This window comes from Tamandua tetradactyla, chromosome 6 (assembly GCF_023851605.1).
Source record: "Tamandua tetradactyla isolate mTamTet1 chromosome 6, mTamTet1.pri, whole genome shotgun sequence".
Classification (NCBI taxonomy): Eukaryota; Metazoa; Chordata; class Mammalia; order Pilosa; family Myrmecophagidae; genus Tamandua; species Tamandua tetradactyla.
The window spans coordinates 50,908,559-50,929,729 of record NC_135332.1 but is presented as its reverse complement, the minus strand read 5'-3'; the positions used below and the strand labels follow the sequence as shown (position 1 = coordinate 50,929,729).

General features: G+C 37.5%; 2 protein-coding genes across 2 annotated transcripts in view; one reads left to right on the top strand and one right to left on the bottom strand.

The window, feature by feature from the left end:
- The first annotated feature begins 586 nt into the window (after window positions 1-586).
- Window positions 587-9,041, top strand: TEFM (transcription elongation factor, mitochondrial). The gene is made up of 4 exons (XM_077165277.1): window positions 587-684; window positions 1,773-2,242; window positions 6,988-7,137; window positions 7,700-9,041. The coding sequence occupies exons 1-4, from the start codon at window positions 654-656 to the stop codon at window positions 8,135-8,137; spliced, it is 1,089 nt and encodes a 362-aa protein (XP_077021392.1). The 5' UTR covers window positions 587-653; the 3' UTR covers window positions 8,138-9,041.
- Window positions 9,042-11,236: 2,195 nt separating this feature from the next.
- ATAD5 (ATPase family AAA domain containing 5) overlaps window positions 11,237-21,171 on the bottom strand; it is a 70,765-nt gene continuing 60,830 nt past the window's right edge. Inside the window, exons 20-23 of the mRNA XM_077165271.1 lie at window positions 14,577-14,743; window positions 13,166-14,022; window positions 12,571-12,729; window positions 11,237-12,466 (exon numbers count right to left, since the gene is read on the bottom strand). Of these exons, the coding sequence (XP_077021386.1) occupies window positions 12,388-12,466; window positions 12,571-12,729; window positions 13,166-14,022; window positions 14,577-14,743 (1,262 nt within the window). The 3' untranslated portion in view covers window positions 11,237-12,387. The remainder of the gene's footprint in view (window positions 12,467-12,570; window positions 12,730-13,165; window positions 14,023-14,576; window positions 14,744-21,171) is intronic.

Below are 21,171 nucleotides of genomic sequence, written 5' to 3'. Positions count from 1 at the left end.
AGCCTCATCTTCCTCCACCCCTTCCAAATGGAGTACTGCTCCATTTGAGCCCAAGCTCAAAGCCAAGGCCACCACCTCCTAGCCTACCCTTCGCTGATCCCCTGCGTGCACGCGGTTTCCCGTGAGCTCCCGAAACACCACGCAACACTTACTCTTTCCTATCCAGGGATATAACTGCGTACTTTTCTAACGCCCCCACCCCCACCCCCAACTCCGCTCCTTGCTCCCAAGCCTGGGCCCCGATAGGAGCGCGTCAATCTATGCGCTTGCAATAAACCCAGGGAGTTGAGGGGCATCTTGAACTATAGACTAAAACTGGCCTAAGCGGTTCCTTCCCGAAGACTCGGGCCAGCAGCCCCCAATCCCTCGCACCCAGCCGCTATCTGGGGCCGGTCGGGACGACAGCATTTCCCAGTGCGGTGGCGTGAATCCGCGGGCCAGCCCATTGCCTCGACTAGCGTCCGTCCCCGAGCCTGCAAACTAGCAGCGACCCACTCCACTGCTCAGCTAGATGCATCACGGGCTGGATCCGGAACGCTGCTTCGACTGGAACCCTTCTTCTGGGTTCATGCCGGACGCTTTTGGGCGAAGCACGCAGGAACCGGAAACCGGCGAAGGGAGCAGGACGTCAGATCCTATTGGCAAGTTGGAAGATGAGCGTCCCTCGTTTCCTCATGGCGGGAGGTAGTGTTGCTGGACTACTGGGTTAATTTCCCGTTTGCCTTGAGACTACGGTTCTGGAGTATTTCTCTTTCTAGTCCCAATCCTCAGATCACCACTCGGAGGACCTTCTGAGCTGCCCCGAGGGTTGGAGCATTTATACTTGGCTGGGCAAGGAGTCAGCAGACGGTTCCCTCCGGGACTGGGCCGCGGGAGGAGGTTTCAGATTCTAACAGCCGTTTGTTTACCTCTCGTTGTATTATTGTCCTGTGGTTGTGGTGTCATTGATTTTCCGTTGGTTTTACAAAGTTATTTCTTGGGTGGTTCTCCTGCTTGCAAAAGCGTATTCATGGTAGAAACTTTGAGAAGATGAAAATGGAAACTGGCCTTAAATCTACCATTCAAGCAAACATTGCTTATAAATGTATAGAATTTAATGTTATTTGGTTCCCCCATATAAGAAACTATGAAAACAGAATTGAAAGTATATGTTTGTTTGTTTTGACGTGGGCAGACAACGGGAATCGAACCCGGCGCCTCTGGCATGGCAGGCAAGCGTTCTTGCCTATTGAGCCACCGTGGCCCGCCTAGGTATATATATATTCTTAACGAGCGATACTAATAACAAAGATCTCAAGCTAAAAATACTATCAAAAGCATTAAGCAGTTGAAATAATTTTTTTAATTTTTTAATTTTTTTAAATTCCACAAAAACACCAAACGCAGACATTCTTATTTTGATCATTCCGTTCTACATATGTAATCAGTAATTCGCAATATCATCACATAGTTGAAATAATTTTTAACTGCATGTTTCTTGATGGGCATAAAACAAACTTTCTATTCAGTAAAACTTAGGTCTAATCTGTAAGAATCAGAAGACATCTCTAGTGACTGAACCAACGAAAACTCTTTTAAAATAAATATAGTTTAGTTTCAAAACTAAACTTATTTTAAAGATGGTTCTCTGGGGGAATTTAATATAGTACATATTAGTTCTTAAGCATGGGAAAGTATGCATCACTTGGCAAAGTTGCTGATCAAGTCTGCAATGAATGCTAAAAGAAAGTAGGACATCCCAAAACTTGTGTTTTGCTAAATTTTTCTTCCAGGGAGATGGAGATGGAGATGCTTTCCAGTTCCACTGAGGTCATTGCTTTTCCGGACACCACGCAATTCCTGCTGTCGGGAAAAGTCCACTACAACTAAGATAACTATTCCCAACGTTGCTTTTTGTGATGAAAATACAAAGGAACATGGAAATGCCTTTGACAAACTCTTCTCTTCTGAGCAGCAGGCTTCCATCTTGCATGTACTGAATACAGCATCTGATAAAGAACTTGAAGCTTTCAAATTGTTACGTGGAAGAAAGTCTGTCAATATTGTACAGTACAGAGAAAAGTTTGGGCCATTTCAGAATTTGGAGAGTTTAATGAATGTGCCCTTGTTTCAGTATAAAACTACCGTTCAAGTTTGTAACTCCATTCTTTGTCCAGAGACAAGAGAGAAAAAAAGAAAATCACAGGAAAACCGGCTCTTGGGAAAGCTCCTCAAACCAGACATAGGAAGAGAGAAACTAAAGGTATCATTTTTCTTAGTGTCTGTTACACTGGCTGAATATTTGAAAACCTACTTTGCAAAGCACCATTCTGGGCATTGGACTGGAGAGTTACTGAGGTAGGGTTCTCAAGGTAGTATATTAGTTTAGTTGGTGGGTCAGACATGTCTATGTAAATAGGTAACCTATAATATAAAGTAGTATGGGATCACTACCAAATAATGAAATGTACAGATAGTAAGTTGGCAGTTTAGAAAAGAGAAAACTGTAGTCTGTAATGGTAGGGTAGAAGGTTTACTTGAAGAATGCAACCTGAATCTCGAAGGAGAGAACTGAGCTGGTTGGAAGAGGAGGGAATGCTAGGTATAAAAAACAGTTGAATTCTTGCCTGCCATGCCGGAGACCTGGGTTCGATTCCCAGAGCCTGACCATGCCAAAAAAAAAGAAAGAAAACAGTTGATGTCCAGGGTGGTGCAAGGGTAGCTTGTTGGTAGAATTCTCACCTGCCATTGGGGAGACTCGGGTTCGATTCTCAGACCCTGTACTTGCCAAAAAAAAAAAAAAAAAAAACAGTTGATGTCCAGAAGTAGTTATGTATGTGATTTATTTAAGAGGAATATAGATGAGATACCTAGCTGTGACTGAGGGTTATATTTGGGAATAATGAGAAATTAAGATGCAAAGATAGGTTATGGACAAGGTGTTTGGATTTTATCATTATTTAGATAATATATTAGATCATGATTATGAATAATTTATGACAAATGGCTTTTTAAAGATTCCTAGACTTTAGAACATTATAATCACCCTTTTCAGCGGGACTTAAAATTATTTTCTGATCCTCTCTTATAAAAATCATTTTAAAAGCGGATCTTTTTCAGTATTGTCTTAAAAACTTAAATATAAGAGTTATCGGCTCATCAAACATTAAATGTTGATGGAACGTTGGTCCTGTGTAGCATTACTGATAAAAGATTCTCTTATATTGTCAATAATAAGCACCATGTTTTGTGGACCAGGAGTTCTGTTTTTTGGGGGAAGATGGTTACTTTTTTTAAGAAGTTATTTTTAATTGTGGTAAAATACATTTACCATAAAAATAATCTTAACCATCTTAAGTAAACAATTCTTTGACTTTAAAACAAACCACTGTTTGTTTTAGACTGTTTTCATCACCCAGAACCAAACTTCATACTCATTTAGCAATAACCACCCATTCCTCCCTCCCTTCACTCAGTAACCACTATTCTGCCTTCTGTCTCTATAAATTTGCTTATTTTAAGTATTTCCTGTAAGAGATATATTTATCCTTTTGTGCCTGGCTTATTTGACTCCAAATAATGTCTTCAAGCTCTATCCACATTGTAGCATGTACCAGTGCTTCATTTCTTTTTACGGCTGGATAATATTCCATTGTATGGAAATACTGCATTTTATTTAGCCATTCAGCTGATGATGGACAGTTCAGTTGATTTTACCTTTTGGCTCTTGTGAATAATGCTGCCGGGAACAGTGATGTACAAATATCTGTTTGAGTCACTACTTTCGATTCCTTTGGGTATATACCTACAAGTGAAATTGCTGGTCATATGGCAATCACCAAACTACATTTTACGTTCCTACCACTAATCAAGATTCCTTATTTCTCTGCATCCTCACTAACACTTATTTTCAGTGCTTTAAAATAATAAACACCCTTGTGGGTGTGAAATGATGTGTCTTAGTTTTAATTTGTATTTCTCTAATGGCTAATGTTAAGCATATTTTCTTGTGCTTATTGTCCATTTGTATATCTTCTTTGGTGAAATGTCTATTCAAATCTGTGGCCCATTTTTTTATTGGGTTGTCTTTTTGTTGTTGAGTTTTAAAGTTCCTTATGTATTTTGGATGTTAATCCCTTATATGTTTTCCATATATTTTCTCCCATTCTGTAGGATGTCTTTGCACTTTCTTGATAATATCCTTTGATGCACAAAAGGTTTTGATTTTGATGAAGTCCATTTTATCTATTTTTTTGTCTGGTTGCTGGTGCTTTTGCTGTAAAATCTAAAAATCCATTGCATATTACAAGGTCCCAAAGATATTCCCGTATGCTTTCTTATAACAGCTTTATAGTATTAGCTTTTATATTTGGGTCATTGATCCATTTTGAATTAACTTTTATATACAGTAAGAGGTAGAAGTCCATCTTCATTCTTTTGCATGTTGATTTTTCAGTTGTTCCAACATCATTTGTTGAAGAAACTATTCTTTCCCCATTGAATGGACTTAGCAACCTTGTGGAAAATCAGCTGGCCATAGTTTATAGATTTATCTCTGGACTCTCAGTTCTATTGCATTGATCTGTATATCTATTCTGTGTGAGTACCATCATTTTAATTACTGTAGCATTGAAGTAAGTTTTGAAGATAGTAAGTGTGAGTTCTCCATCTTTATTCTTTGCAATTGTTTGCTGTTTGTGCCCCTTGCAATTCCATATCATTTTGAGGATCAGCTTTTCCATTTGTGCAAAAAAAAAGGCTGCTGGAATTTGGGATTACATTGAATTTGTTGATTACTTTAGGCGGTGTTGATATTTTAACAATATTAAAATCTTTCAGTTCATGAACATGGGGTGTCTTTCCTATTATTTAGATCTTTAATTTCTTTTAGCAACGCTTTATAGTTTTCAGTGTACAAAATCATCTCCTCGGTTAAATTTATTCCCAGGTATTTTATTATTTTAGATATTATTGTAATGGAATTTCTTTCCTTCTCAGATTGTTTGTTACTAGAAACTTAATTGACTTCTGCGTGTTTATGTTGTATCTTGTAACTTTGCTCAATGAATATGCGTACTTTTTAAAAACTCGATGAAAGCTATGGACCCTCTTTCTAGGAGGGGCAAAAATATATGTGTTTATGTATATAGCACATATACAGAATTTTGTATACTTTTAGAGGACTTGCAGATTCCATTAAGTCCATCCATGGATTTGCAATAGAACTGCTGTAGTTGATCTGGAACATATTTAAACAAAATTTTTCAGAAATGAATTTCATCCAAAGTCATGGCTAAAACTACTACTAGACAATTTGTATGGAGAAAATTGTGCAGTCAGAATCCTTGAAAATACTTCCCTATTGCCTAAGAAGTACTGTATACAACCAAGCACAGTAATTACCATGCACACTAAAGCTTGAGAATCACTGAGCTAGAGAAAAGATCCCAAAGAAGTCTTGTATTTTTTTAGATTCCTGGGCATGTAAGCTATTCTGCCGTTAAGATATTTTTCTAATCCTTGGCAGTGAAAGAGATTGGTATAGAATTTTAAAATGTTCCTGCTTATGTGCTTCAGTATTTTTAGAACACATTAGTAATTTGTCAATATAACTAAATGAGACATGTGGGAGTGAAATAACGGCACTGTACCCGGATTTCGCACTGAGCTAAATCCACATATCCAATTATCTGTAATAAATCTTCCCTTAAAAGCCCTATAGGCAACCCAAACTCATTAAAAAATAACTCATCTCCTCCCACTTCCCCCATTTTATGTGCCTCCTAGCATGATAATCTTGAATGATGCTGTATTAGTTAGATTCAGTTGTCAACTTGGCCAAGTGAGCATACCTAGTCTGGTTGCTGCGGATATAAGCCAATGGTACGTGAACCTCATTTGTTGCTAATTACATCTGCAGTCGGCTAGGAGGTGTGTCTGGTGCAGTGAGTGACGTTTGACTTAATTGGCTGGTGCTTAAATGAGAGAATGCAATGTAGCGCAGCCTAGCGGCATTCCTCATCTCAGCACTCGCAGCTCAGCCCAGGTCTTTGCCGATGCAGAAAGAAGTCACCCTGGGGAAAGTTGTTGGAACCCAGGGGCCTGGATAGAAGACCAGCAGAGACCATCCTGTGCCTTCCATATAAGAAAGAACCTCAGTGGAAAGTTAGCTGACTTTCCTCTGAAGAACCAACAAAATAAATCCCCTTTTATTAAAAGCCAATCCGTCTCTGGTGTGTTGCATTCCGGCAGCTAGCAAACTAGAACAGATGCCATTCAATCACTGAAGTCAGAATCTAGTTTCCTAGGCCATTCCCTCATCCTGTATATCAGTTCTACTCCTTTTAAGCTCTAATCTGTTTTGTTTCTTTGCTTCTCACTCTCATAGTCTTAAATGAGATTCTTAATACTTTGTCATGTTACAACAGGTACCTAACACAAATCTCCACCTCTAGTCTAGTCCTCTTCAATCCATCTTCAACACAGTTGGCAGTATTTTCCTGAAATGTAAATCTTTATGTTGCTCCCTAACACTGTATGCTTTGTTGGCTCCCTCTAGTTCTCAGGATAAAACAGGTTACTTAAGTTTTCAGAAATCTGCCTACCCTTCTGCCCGTTTTTCCACTTGCAGCCTTTTACTCTACATCGTATCTTTGCAGATACCTGGATTGAATAACTTTCTCCCAGTCCTCCAGTAAGTCTTCCTTGACCACCTCTCTCTACAGTAACTGTTGAATGATAGCATTTCCTATAATGTACTGTTCTGTTTCTCATTTCCTAGCACCATCCCTGACAACAAATATTTTGGGCTAGGTGTTAAAAATGAGTAAAGGTTCTTTGTCTATAAACTGACTGCTATTGGTTACCTTTACTCCTCCATTTCTTTAGTAATTCTGAGTTTATAAGCTGCAACTATTTATTATAGAAACCGATTAGGTATTCTAAATTTGTAGCTTAAACTTTGTTAAAATGTTTACACTTGTTATTAAACCAGACTTTTTGTTTTAGGCAGTTAATAGTATCGTCTCAATTGTTTTTGGTACTCGAAGAATTGCGTGGGCTCACCTTGATCGCAAATTGACAGTTCTGGACTGGCAACAAGTTCAATGTTGTAGGCTCTTAAAAGGAACATACCCATCATCTGTCTATTTAGAAGAGGTAAGGTAGTTGTACCTTCAAATTCCTGTCTCCTAGAGCTCCTTGAATAGTTTAGTCTTCAAGTCCCAAAAGGAATGTTAATAAAGTAGTAAGGATGGATTTTCTTTTGGTACCTTACAAGATGAGCAAGAATTATCATCTTGATTATACATAAGAAAACTGGCTCAGTCAAGCATCTACTGTAGTGCTGATTGATTCTAGGCTAGTAATTCTAACCCAATGCTCCACCCTAGACTTTTTTTTTCTGTATTTTTTTTTGGTTTTTTCCCTTTTTTTGCCCTAAAAATGTTTAAAAGATTAACAGAACAGTTTTAAGTTGTCTAATCTTAAAGCCAAAATAAGATTTAAGAATTACGAAGCCTGCTTTACAGGTGAAGAAACTGGTGCTAAACAACTTACCTTAGCTAAGTTTGTTCCTGATAGACTGGAACTTGGCTCTCATGTCTCCCCCATTAATGTTTTTCCAATTATTCTAAAATTATCACTGGCAATATGTTATATAACTGTAACATTTTAAAAGAGATTATTTCTGTGCACTTACTTTCTTTTGTTTTGTTTAAAGATTTCTTCAGTCATTTCAAAGATGCCTAAAGCTGATTTCTATATTCTGGAAAAAACAGGACTTTCAACTCAGAACTCATCTCTTTTTCCTATACTGTTGCATTTTCATATCATAGAAGCCATGCTGTATGCTTTATTAAATAAAACATTTGCCCAGGATGGCCAGCATCAGGTTCTGAGCATGAACAGAAATGCAGTAGGGAAGCACTTTGAACTGATGATTACTGACACACGGACCAGTGGAAAAGAGCTAGTGAAGCAGTTTCTCTCAGAGTCTGTACTGAAGGCAGAACCTCGGGTATTCTTCCCATTGGATAAAGTAGTCCACTACAGACAGATGTTTTCATGTACTGAACAAAACAGAGTAGAAGAGTTGTATGATTCATTATTACAAGCTGTTGCCTTCTACGAGTTAGCAGTTTTTGACACTGGGCCTTAAAATTTTGAGTTTAATACATCACCAGTTCTGGTCTTGTATTAATTTTATATTTATTAACTCTGAAGTTGTAAAATCAACTGTTTTTAAACCTCTGTGTTAATGTAGGAGAAAACACATTTGAGTGTTGTGGTTTGAAGCTATATGTGCCCCAGAAAAACATCCTGTGGATGTGAACGCACTTTAGGTAGAATCTTTTTGACAAGGTTATTTCAGTTAAGATTTGGCCCACCTCAGTCGAATGGGTCTTAATCCTATTACTTGAGTCCTTTAAAAGAAGAATGAAATTTAGACAGAGAAAGCCACAGAAAGCAAGAAGCTGAACACATCAATGGAAACGGGAAGAGAACGGAGACCAGGAGATGCTGCTACATTCCTTGCCATGTGACAAACTAAAGACCAACGATTGCCAGCAGCCAGCCCCAGAATGCTAGTCTTCTGGAAGAAAGCATCACCTTGATGATGCCCTTATTTGGATTTTTTCCCAGCCTCAAAACAAGCAAATAAATTTCAATTGTTTAACCCAACCCATTTCATGGTATTTGCTTGAGTAGCCTAGGAAACTGATGCCAAGTGTATTTTAGATGTTTAAAGTCAGCATTCAGACAGTTAAATGGCCAAGCCTAAGTCAATCAATATTTTATGAATTTCTGTGCCTTTCAGGTTTAAGTATAAATGTAAGTCCCCAAAACAAGAAGGAAATCATCATTGCTTCTCAGCCTTTTGGCTAAGATCAAGTGAAGAAGGAAATCATCTCCCCTTAAAATCAAATGCCATCTGGGTGCATGGGTGGTTCAGTGGTAGAATGCTCACCTTTCATGCGGGAGATCTGGGTTCAATTCCTGGACCGTGCACCCCCCCCCCCCAAATGAGATGTCATCTATACTGAGGATTGTATCATTATCATATTGTGTAAAATAGGGAATGATTTTGCTGGATGGCACCCCTTGTAGGAATAAAAGCTGAAGGTAATTGTTAAAATATCTCTTATTCCACAGTTAGAATGTAGTTTAGTGGACTGCTTCCAAAATGTGATTTTCATCAGCTCAATCCATCAAACCCAGAACAGGCTGTCAGATAGGCTCATTGTTTATTTATTTATACTTTGAAATAGCTTACTTGAGAGATTATCCTTTGATAAAAGAGTGCTTGATTTTTTTCCCCATACCTCTCCATTTTCCATTATGTCTACCTTAATTCAGGCCCTCATTATATCTCACCTGTAGTTTGGAATAGATTGCTAAGTAGTCTCTCAGCCTTCCAAACAATATTTCACACTGCTGCAAGAATACAATCCTAATCATGTCACTCCACTGTTCAAACCCTTCTATGGCTTTGAACATTATATTTAAATCATAAGGCTATTTACCCTCTGGTAATAATAAAAATTATAATAATAGTCAATATAGATAATTATGACCAGGTACTTCCATGTATTATATGGACATTTTTTTCCTTCTTTTTTTGTGAAAAATAATATATATACAAAACTATAAATTTCAATGCACAGCACCACAATTAGTTGTAGAACATATTTCAGAGTTTGACATGAGATACAATTCTACAATTTTAGGTTTTACTTCAAGCTGTTCTAAGATACCAAAGACTAAAAGAGGTATCAATTTAATGATTCAGCATTCATATTCATTTGTTAAATCCTATCTTCACTGTATAACTCCACCACCACCTTTGATCTTTCCATCCCTCTCTTTAGGGGTGTTTGGGCTATGGCAATTCTAACTTTTTCATATTGGAAAGGTCTGTCACTAATACGGGATAGGGAGTGGAACTATCTGAGGTTCTGGAGAGGTTGGGCCCTCTATGTTTCAGGACTTATATGGACCAGGGACCTACCTGGAGGTTGTAAGTTTCTGGGAAGTTATTCTAGTGCCTTGGACCCTTGTGGGATCTTACATATTGCCTTAGGTGTTCTTTAGGATTGGCTGGAATGGTCCTGGTTGGGGTTTTGCAGGTTATGATAGGTAGCAAGGGACTTTGCTAATACTTTTTGATTATCTGCTTAATATACTCTAGGATGTACTCAGGTATTATAATAACCTATACAGGATTAAAGGACCTTTTTCTTATTCTGGGCAAGATTATAAGCTTTTATAGCAGGACACATTAAGCCCAGAGTGGTGATTACTACTTCTGGATTTTGAGAGGCTGTTTTATATTGACTCTTTTTTTAACATGAGATTTTATATCAGTTTAGAGATTATAGTTGATGATTAGCACAGTAGGACTAGGAATTGAACCCCAATTTTTTTTTTAATTCAAAAGTGAAATATGCTTTGGAAAAAATCTAAATAATCAGAGATATATAAAGAAGTACAAATTTTCCTTTTGCTATCACCTCCAACTCTATGGAGTTGGGTTATACCTTAGCCTTATTGCCAAGCACATATAAACCTCTGTATCTCTATATACATACGTGCATATATATATATATACACACACACACATAAACATCTCCACCTTAGATACGTTGTACTTATCTCAAACTATGAATGTCTGAAAAAGAAATCATTCTCTTTCCTTCCAAAACCATTGCCTTTGCCATTGTTTTCTATTTTGGTAAATAATTCACTAATTATCCAGTTGTTTCTGCCAGAAACTTGGATTTCTAACTCCCACATCTTTCTGGAAATAGCTGTAAGTGTTGGTTTTAGACATTTATAGGATAAGATGAGAAGTATGGAAAAGTCATCAAAATTTGGTTACTTTTATCACAAAAATAAACCTAACTCTTAAAGGAATTTGTTACCTTTAAGAATGATAAATTTTTCCCCAAAATTATACTAAACCTAAAAAAAAATAAGGTATTAAATGTGTTTCCTGTATTAGGAAAATACCTTCACTGTTTCTTGATTTTTTGATAGTTTAAATACCATTCTGTGAGGATACCATTCTCTGATGTTATTATGTGTTACCGAAGTAACACATGTAAGTGGTCTGTATAGGTAGAAAAATAAAGTGGTATACTTTAAAAATATGTTTCAAAAGATCTTACTCTTTTTTGTACAGAGACGAAACCTATCTCCAAACCTATACAATATATGTAATGTGGCAACATGATTACATCAAAATTTTGATGTAAATATCACATAAAGCCTTTTGGCTTTAACCTTTAATTAAATCAACACAGTGCTCGATACAAGAGAAGGTAGGTTGAACACATAAGAGGTAAAAACAAATATCTTCACACAGTTTGTACACAGGTATGCATACATATTTTTCAGAACTGTACAAAATTAGGATCCTTACCTTAGAGTTAAAAATACAATTCACCAGATAATGCATCTGAATATTAATATATAATATAAACACTGAAATTGGGAAGTATTTTAAAATACACCTGATAATCTAATTGCAAAATGATTTTAAGTGAAATATGATACTTTAAAATCTTGTAATTAAAAAAACATTTTTTCCAAAAACATTCATAAGGTGGAAATGGCTATTATGTAGAAACCCCATATAGTAGAGGCATCTTTTGTTAGTTTTAATGGAGAGCAGTTTGTCCAAAATAGATATATTAACATCATTAATATTCTAATGAAATAAAACAAATGAAAAAAATACAAGGAAAATGTACAATGCAAATGATTTGAGTTGGCAAAATATACAAGATATCATATGTATAGCTGCTAAAAATATTTATGAAACTATAATTCATAATCTTGTTTTCACTTTGTAGACATTTACTGATTCAATGGTAAAGTATGCTGGAGGAATACGGTATTGGGTAGATCTTACTTTGAAAAATGAAGCATGATTTCCTTTGTTAGTTTACTCAAGTATTATATATCTAATTTTGTATTTTACATTGTGTAAACTTAGAAAGATTACCATCTACATGATTCATATTTATAATTCAAAAGAGCACTGATAGTTGTTTGGAGAAGGGTGAATTAAGGATAATGGGAAATGGAAAAATTATAGATTAGTTTAATATTAAACACCTTAAAAAATATTTTACTTAACTCTATTTTCTAGAAACAGCTCACTCACATATAAAAATACTCCAAAAAAGCTATATCAGACATTTTAAAGATTTTTAAAATCCCACAATCATATTTACAATTTGTAACTCAGTTTTTTTCATTTTAAATATCTGCACGATAAAAAATATACAAATAGTCTATTTAAAATATACAATAAAGAGAAACAGACTCTTTCATGAAAATCAACATAATATAAAATGTATTATGGACCATATAATCTGTACAAATTACTGTTAATGTGGAATATTAAGGGAAGTCAGCTGCCAAAGTATTCACAGTCTCTTTTGGAATATCGAGGTGAATTCCTTCAAAATAGTGCAGGAACCTAGTAAAATAACAAGGAAAAATACAACTTAATGTTTTCACCTGTTGAAAATATTTATTAATCTTGAAATATATATCTAAAATGTTATTTTTAAGATACTTTACCTTCTTTTACTTTTTCCTTGTTCTTTTAGCTTCTCAGTCCTACATATGTTTCGAAGAGTTGGCAAGTATTCAATAATACTAGCTTGTCGATTACTCAGGTTCAGAAGAGATCGACTAGAAAATACACTTTTAACAAATGCTATCCTCTTCCGTGCATTACTGTAATTTAAAAGGAATGCATTATTTCTTAATTTTTAATGTCCAATAAAAAGGCAACAATCCAAAACACAAGTCTTCCTGCCTCTTCGAGACTGCACAGAACTTCTGGATTAATTTCCTTTATCATCTCACACATCATTCACCCCCATGCTCAAAAATCTTCGATGGCTAGCCACTATCTGCCACAGCATGTCCAAGTCCCTCGCCCTCACATTCAAGGGCCTCCAAAACCTAACCCACTCTAATCTTTCATTATCTGTATTTCAAGCAATTAAGCTGGTCTCCTTATTGTCTCAGAAGTTACATTATTCATATTAAGGTTGTATCAAGATCAATAAAACTCAGTTTCCAAAATTAGTAAGGACTAAAAGAAGCTCTAATCATTTCCCCTTAAATATATATTATTAAAAATAAAGTAAAAAGAAATAAGACTTACTCTAAATTAGCTGCTGATTGACTAAAGTATACATTCTTACGCTGTTGTGAAACATAAAAAGTAAGGTCTTTGGTTGGATCTCTTCCCAATTTCTTGCAAGAATTCAAAGTTCCCAATGCTTTTGAAATAGTAGAAGAACATTTAGTAAAGCTAAGAGCTTCTACAACTGCCTTTAATTCTCCAGAGCTTTGAGAATGCCATCTGTCACTATTCTCAAGACTAAACTCATCACAAAGTCCATTTTTAACCTTTCCATTTGTCCAACTAAAGTCATTTTTACCAAATTCCTTTTGTTCACTTATATTAGTTATAAGGGCATCTAAGAAGGACATGTTATCAATGAATTCAGTGAGCGAATTTAAACAATGAGAAACAAGAGCAGAACATTTTTTTTCGGCTAGCGTTTTAGGGCTAGCAATAGAATCAATGTTAGACTCTAAGCATTTGTTTGGTTTCTTTGTCTCTGGTTTGCTTTCTTTGTCTCTGACTTTCCGTGCTTCTGAACTTGAAGAGCTGGGGTTTAGGCTAATAAATTCATCAGAAAAGTCCAATCTGGTGTCAAATAAGTCACTGTCATCTAGTATTACCATCTTTTTCTTGTGTTTCTTTTTTTGTGACTTTTTCGATGATTGCTTTCCTTTAGAATGGTTCCTAGCAAGATATTTCGTACTTTTTATTGCTGGACAGGCACTAACAGTTACTGATAAGCTACAAAGGTCTTTTGTTTCTGGAATGATATCAACTGGTAATGGGAGAATGAACTCGAGATTACTATATAAGAAATCTATGTTCCGTGTTTGGAATTCTGTAAGAAGCTGGATGAGTTTATGCCATTCTTCCTTTGTTGTAGTTTTGCGCTGAAAAACAATTTTGAATAAAGAGATGTTATAACAGTACATAGTCTGAACATTTTCCAACCAACTAGAATGCAGTATTATGCCTATTCTATCCTCAAAATATTGAATCACCACTACTCATAATTTTACTAACATACACTCCTTTATGTATCAAAACAGCACTATGGTTCTAAAAAAGCTCATTTAGACTATTTGGAGAATTAAATTCTCTAATATTCAATATATACCATAACTCAATTTAGAAGCTCACTTATTTCTAAATCCTATTCTAAATCTTATAATCTGCATTTGAGCAATGCCTGTGTCCCATCTGTCTAAGGGTTGGAATGTCTTAAAACCAGAAATCTAAAGCTATAAAAAATTACTGTTGGGCAGGTACTGGGAATCGAACCCGGGTCCTCAGGCTTGGCAGGCAAGCATTCTTACCTGCTAAGCCACCATGGCCCTCCCACTGGTAAATTTAAGTAAGCGTTAAACTTCAAAAAACAAGAGTAATTGTAGGGAAGATTTAAAAGAACACAATTTTAACATTCCAAAGTAGACATTGAAAATACCTTTAAAAACGAAAATAAGTCTTCAGATGGGAAAAATATGTTCTTAAGACCAAAGAAGGTCTCAACACAGCCGGTGTCACATTTTGGAAGGTCTACAGAATTCTTTATATTTTTTGTATTAGGGCAATCTTCAGAGAAAACTAGTTGATCATTCCTGCTATTTCCTCCTACAAAATTAATATAGGAAAATCTTAGCTTATACATATTTTGAAAAAAATTATAGCAAATAATTTAAAATCTGAAATCCTTTGAGATCTTGTAGCTGTATATCCCTATCTTGTTCTCTTCCACATTTGTACTTCATTCATGAAGAATATGACACAAGCATTATTTATAAAATACAATAAAAATTCTTTAAATAGGCTAAGTGGAGTGGTCTTCCAAAACAATCGAATAGAAAAAAGTGCAAGAATTATAACCACGCAAATGACAAAAGAAATACCTGTATCTAATAAACTCATGAAAAGACATTTTCACTAGTGATTAAGGAAACATAAGATACTGCCCATTTTTCACCTATTAAATTGGCAAAATTAAAAAGACTGATAATCCAGTTCCATCAAATATAAACAGAAAAGAACCATCATATACTATTTGTGAGAGTATAAATTGGCATACTTCTCTTTGGACGGCAATCTGGCAATACCCACTAAAATGTAAATAGCCAGTTCCAGGAAGATGGCAGAAAAGGATAGGTCAAGTTCACCCCTGCTCTAAGGAACAGTTAGAGAAGTGACGGGAAGGCAACTGGGATGGTGATTCCAAGGTGTAATTGACCTAGGAGGGTCTTCTATCCACACAGAGAAGGCCTGGTTGTAAAAACTGAAGAATTGAAAGGCATAGAACCAGAGACGGTCCACCTCGTGCAAAGAGCCTAACATGGCCCTTTCCAAACTGAAGCCCAGAGCCCTCAGGAGTGAAGGGACAGAGAGACAGAGACAAAGAAGTAAGCCAAGCCATATTCCTTGAACACGCTACCTTCACCCAAGCTGTCACCTGTACTGTCCCCAGCCCACGACTCCCCCCTACACCCGAAACCCATCACACACACCCCAGTGCACACCGCGACCCCCCCTCTCCGTGCACACATGCATGCCTAAACCAGCCCCACCTACCTCTCCCCTGTAACTGTAAATCTTGCCCCACCCCTCGGAGACCCATAAACCTGTGCTATCCCCTAGACCCCAACCACCTCCTTCCTGACACCAGCAAGTGGTTGTTGCTTCCTATTAAATGGAGCTCAAAGGATAGGAGGGATAGGAGGGATAGGAGGGGAAGGAAGGAGGGGAAGGAGGGAAGGAGAGCCACGTTGGGCACCAGATGTTGCTTCCTGTTGAAACGGAGCTCGAAGGATATTAAGGGATGATGAGAAAGAAAGAAAGGAAGGAGAGAAAGAAAGACACAGACGGGCTCAGGGGGTCTGAAGCTTGAGTTTACTTCAAACAGACTTCAGACAATTTTATTCTTAACCAGATCCTGGTTATATACCACAGGATGACAATAGGCATGCATGCATCTCCTGAGGGAACAAAGTTCTTATCTTTCAGTGTTCTTCCTTCATACTTAAAATAACCATTTGGCGTAAACAAACATTCTCTTCCTCCCAGACTGCTCTACATAACAATCTCCACAGTTTACTGCTGCCATCCTGAGGCCAGCTGCTCCCAACAAAATCTGCAGGTCTTATTTTAACCCTTGGCTCCTACAGGTGGTCACCTGCACATCCAGGCTGTGCGTGCTCACCTACAAGCCTGGGCCACACCTGTCCCAAACCCATACAGTCATGCAACCCCACCCTGACCCCTCACCAGCTCTATGTATGCGTACATCAACATCTGGCTCCCCCAGATCCAAGCATGTACAGGTGCGCAGAGCTGCCAAGCCCCTCGGCTCTTGGGAAAGCTCTGATGTGCGTATCCAGATGCCACAACAGCCCACAGCCCACAAAACCATGACCCCGCCCTGCTGCCCCTGAAATCTGCACACCCACACAGCAGGACCCTGACCCCAAGACCCGTGTACATGCACAGACATATCCTCCCTGCTGAGTGCCCATGCACCCATGCATCAATCTCTTGACCCCTGTACTCCAAACCCCTACCCTGCACATGTGCACACCCTTACACCACCCCCAGCACAAGCCCTGCTCTCACATCTGGCAGGTGCACATGTGTAGCCCCCGCCCTGCACTCGTGTACACCCTTCGCTGACCAACACCCCCCACCCCGCACATGCATACCCAACATCACTCCCCCACCCAACGTCCTTTGACCTCTGCCCTGCCTTACACAACCGCAACCACATCCCAAACCCCCTGGACCCCTCTCCCTGCACAAGGACACATCAGCACCCTGCCATCCCTGTGCCCTGACCTCTGTTCCCCTTACCCCACAACCTGATACCCACGACCCCCATGCTCCATGCAACCACCCACATCCTGCCTGACTGCATACCAACCCCCATGCACCGCACAGCCCCCTCATATGCTTCCCAATGCACCCTACCTCTGTAGCCCCCACGCCACACCCTGCGCCTGTGTTCCAAGGCCTGCCTGAGCTCACCTCACTCCCACAGCCCCTGCAGCACACCTCCACAACCCCACGTGCTGCACCCCATGCTCACAGGCACAGCATAGAGTCCCTGACCCGTGCTTATACCTGCACCTCAACCCGTCACTGCACTGTTGTGCCCAGCCCCGCACCCTGCATTCTGCTCCACATCCATCCAGCAAATAAAAAACTTTATAGACTACTGAAGGAAACCAACATGCAAAGTAACCCTATCAAGATATTTACATGCCTCAAAGGCAAAAGAATATCACTAAGCATACCAAGATACAAACAGATATAGCCCAGCCTAATGACCAAATTAAAACACCAGAGGAGACACAGACTTTGGAACAACTAATAAAAGATGTTCATATAACTCTGCTAAATAAAATCAGGGGGATGGCTCATGACATAAAGGAGATAAAGAAGACACTAGAAGAACATAAAGAGGAATTTGAAAGAATAAATAGAAAAATAGCAGATTTCACAAAGATTAAAGATACTGTAGACACATAAAAATATACTAGAAATAAACAACAGCAGATTTGAAGAGACAGAAGAAAGAATAAGCAAACTAGAGAACAGGACAACTGATTTCAAATACACAAAAAAGCAAATGGCAAAAAAAGGTGGAAAAACTTGAATTGGATCTCAGGGAAATGATGAGCACTGATATAAGAATCATTGGTGTCCCAGATGGAGAACAGAAGAGTAAAGGGCTAGGAAGATAAGTTGAGGATATAATGGGGAAAAAATTCCCAGCCCTTATAAAGGACAAAAATAGGCAAAGCAAAGAAACCCAATGAGCTCCAAATAGAGTAAATCTAAATAGGCCTTCTCCAGACACATACTAATCAGTCCGTCAAATGTTAAAGAGAAGCAGAAAATCCTGAAAGCGGCAAGAGAAAAACAATCTACTACATATAAGGGAAACCACATAAGACTAAATTTGGACTACTCAACCAGCACTATGGAGGTGAGAAGGCCACGGTATGATATATTTAAGATCCTGAAATAGAAAGACTTCCAGCCAAGAATTCTGTACCCAGCCAACTGTCCCTCAAAACTGAGGGAGAGCTTAAAATTTTCACAGACAAACAAAGGCTAAGAGAATATGTCAACAAGAGACCAGCACTATATGTGGGACATGACTCCCAGGGGTGTAGACCTTCCTAGCAACGCAGGACAGAAATCCTAGAATGAGCTGAGACTCAGCATCAAGATATTGAGAAAACCTTCTTGACCAAAAGGGGAAAGAGTGAAATGAGACAAAATACAGTGCAAATGGCTGAGAGATTCCAAACAGAGTCGAGAGGTTATTCTGGAGGTTATTCTTACGCATTAACAGATATCACCTTGTTAGTCAAGATGTAATGGAGAGGCTGGAGGGAACTGCTTGAAAATGTAGAGCTGTGTTCCAGTAGCCATGTTTCTTGATGATGATTGTATAATGATATAGCTTTTACAATGTGACTGTGTGATTGTGAAAACCTTGTGTCTGATGCTCCTTTTATCTACCTTATCAACAGACGAGTAAAACATACGGAATAAAAATAAATAATGGGGGAACAAATGTTAAAATAAATTTAGTAGATTGAAATGCTAGGGATCAATGAAAGGAAGGGGTAAGGAGTATGGTATGTATGAATTTTTTTCTGTTGTCTTTTTCTTTTTCTGAATTGATGCAAATGTTCTAAGAAATGATCATGATGATGAATATGCAACTATTTGATGATACTGTGAGTTACTGATTATATATGTAGAACAGAATGATCACATGTTAAGAATGTTTTTGTTAGTTGTTATATATATTTTTTAAATTAATAAAAAAAAAAGGAGGGGGTAGAGATATCAAAAAAAGAGAGAGAGACCAGCAGTACAAGAAATACTACAGGGAGTTTTGCCAGCTGAAAAAAAGACAGGAGAGAGTGGTCTGGAGGAAGGCACAAAATTGAAGGATACCAGTAAGGGTAACTTAAAGGATAAAAAGAGAAAGAGGGAAAAGAATATACAGATCTGACAAATAAAATCCAAAGGATAAGATGGCAGATTCAAAAAACACCTTTACAGTAATATCTTTGATTAATAATTTCCTAAACTCACCAATTAAAAGATAAAAAGTGGCAGAATGGATTAAGAAATATAATCCAGGTATATGCTGTTTACAAGAGACTCATCTTAGTCACAAGGATACAAATAGACTGAAAGTGAAAGGATGGAAAAAGATGTTCCACACAAGCTGTAACCAAAAGAAAGCAGGAATAGCTATACTAATATCAGACAAATTAAGACTTTAAATGTAAAGACATCATAAGAGACAAAAACGGACACTATATATTTATAAAAGGGACAATTCATCAGGAAGAAATAACAATCATAAATGTTTCTGCTCTCAACCAAGGAGCTACAAAAATTAAAGCAAAGTTAAATGAATGGGAGAACAAAAGAACAACAGAAAGAATCAGTAAAATGAAAAGTTGGTTCTTTGAGAAAATCAATAAAATTGATGCACCACTAGCAAGGCTGACAAAGAAAAAGTAAAGAGGATGCAAAGAAACAAAATCAGAAATGAGAAGAGGGTTGTTACCACAGACCCTGGAGAAATTTTAAAAATCATTAAGAGGATACTATGAACAACCATAAGACAAAAAAACTAGACAACTTAGATGGAATGGACAAACTCCTGGAAACACACGAACACGCTACACTGACTCAAGAAGAAACAGAAGATCTCAAACCAATCACAAGCAAAGAGTCAGTCAGTCATCAAAAATTTTCCAAAACAGAAAAGCCCAGGGCCAGATAGCTTCACAGGGGAATTTTATCAAATACCCCAAAAAGAACTAACACCAATCCTGCTCAAACTGTTTCCAAAAATTAAGGGAAAAGGAACACTACTTAACTCATTTTATGAAACTAACATCACTTTAATACCAAAACTAGGTAAATATCTATAAGAAAGGAAAACTACAGGCCAAGCTCCCTAGTGAACACAGGTGAAAAAATTCTCAAAAAAATACTAGCAAATTGAATCCAACAACACATTAAAAGAATTATATACAATGACCAGGAATGCAAGGATGGTTAAACACAAGAAAATCAATTAATTTAATATAGCACATTAACAAACTGAAAGGAAAAAAAATCACATGATCATCTTGATTGATGCTGAAAAAACATTTGACAAAATTCAACATCTTTTTCTGATAAAAACATTTCAAAAGGTAGAAATCAAAGGTACTTCCTCAATGTGATCAAGGGCATATATGATAAACCCCTAGACAGCATGGAGACAAACTGAAAGCATTCCCCCTAAGATCAGGAACAAGATAAGGATGCCCTCTGTCACCACTATTATTCCTCATTGTACTAGAAGTTCTAGCTAAGGCAATCAGGCAGGAAAAAGAAATAAAAGGTATCCAAATTGGGAAGGAAGAAGTAACTTTCATTATTTGCAGATGATATGATACTACCTTGGAAAATCCTGAGAAATCTACAACAAAGTTACTTGAGCTAATAACAAATTCACAAGGTGGTAGGATATAAAACTAATGTGCAACAATCAGTAATGTTTCTATACACAAGCAATGACCTAACTAAAGAGTCAATTAAGAAAAAAATTCCATTCAAAATAGCAATTGAAAGAATCAAGTATCTAGAAATGAACTTAATTAGGAACATAAAGGACTTATACACAGAAAACTCCGTAACATTGCTAAAAGAAATCAAAGAAGATCTAAATATATGCGGTTCACCCCATGAATCATATCCCTGCAAATTAGGCCTACTTAAAATTAGGCCTAAGAGTCACCCCCAGAGAACTTTTGTTGCTCAGATACGGCCTCTCTCTCTCTCTCTAAGCCAACACAACCAGTGAATTCACTGCCCACCTCCCCCCAACATGAGACATGACTGCCAGGGGTGTATATCTTCCTAGCAATGTGGGACCAAAATCCTGGGATGAGCTGGGACCTGGCATCAAGTGACTGAGAAAACCTTCCTGACCAAAAGGGAGAAGAGAGAAATGAGACAAAATAATGTTTCAG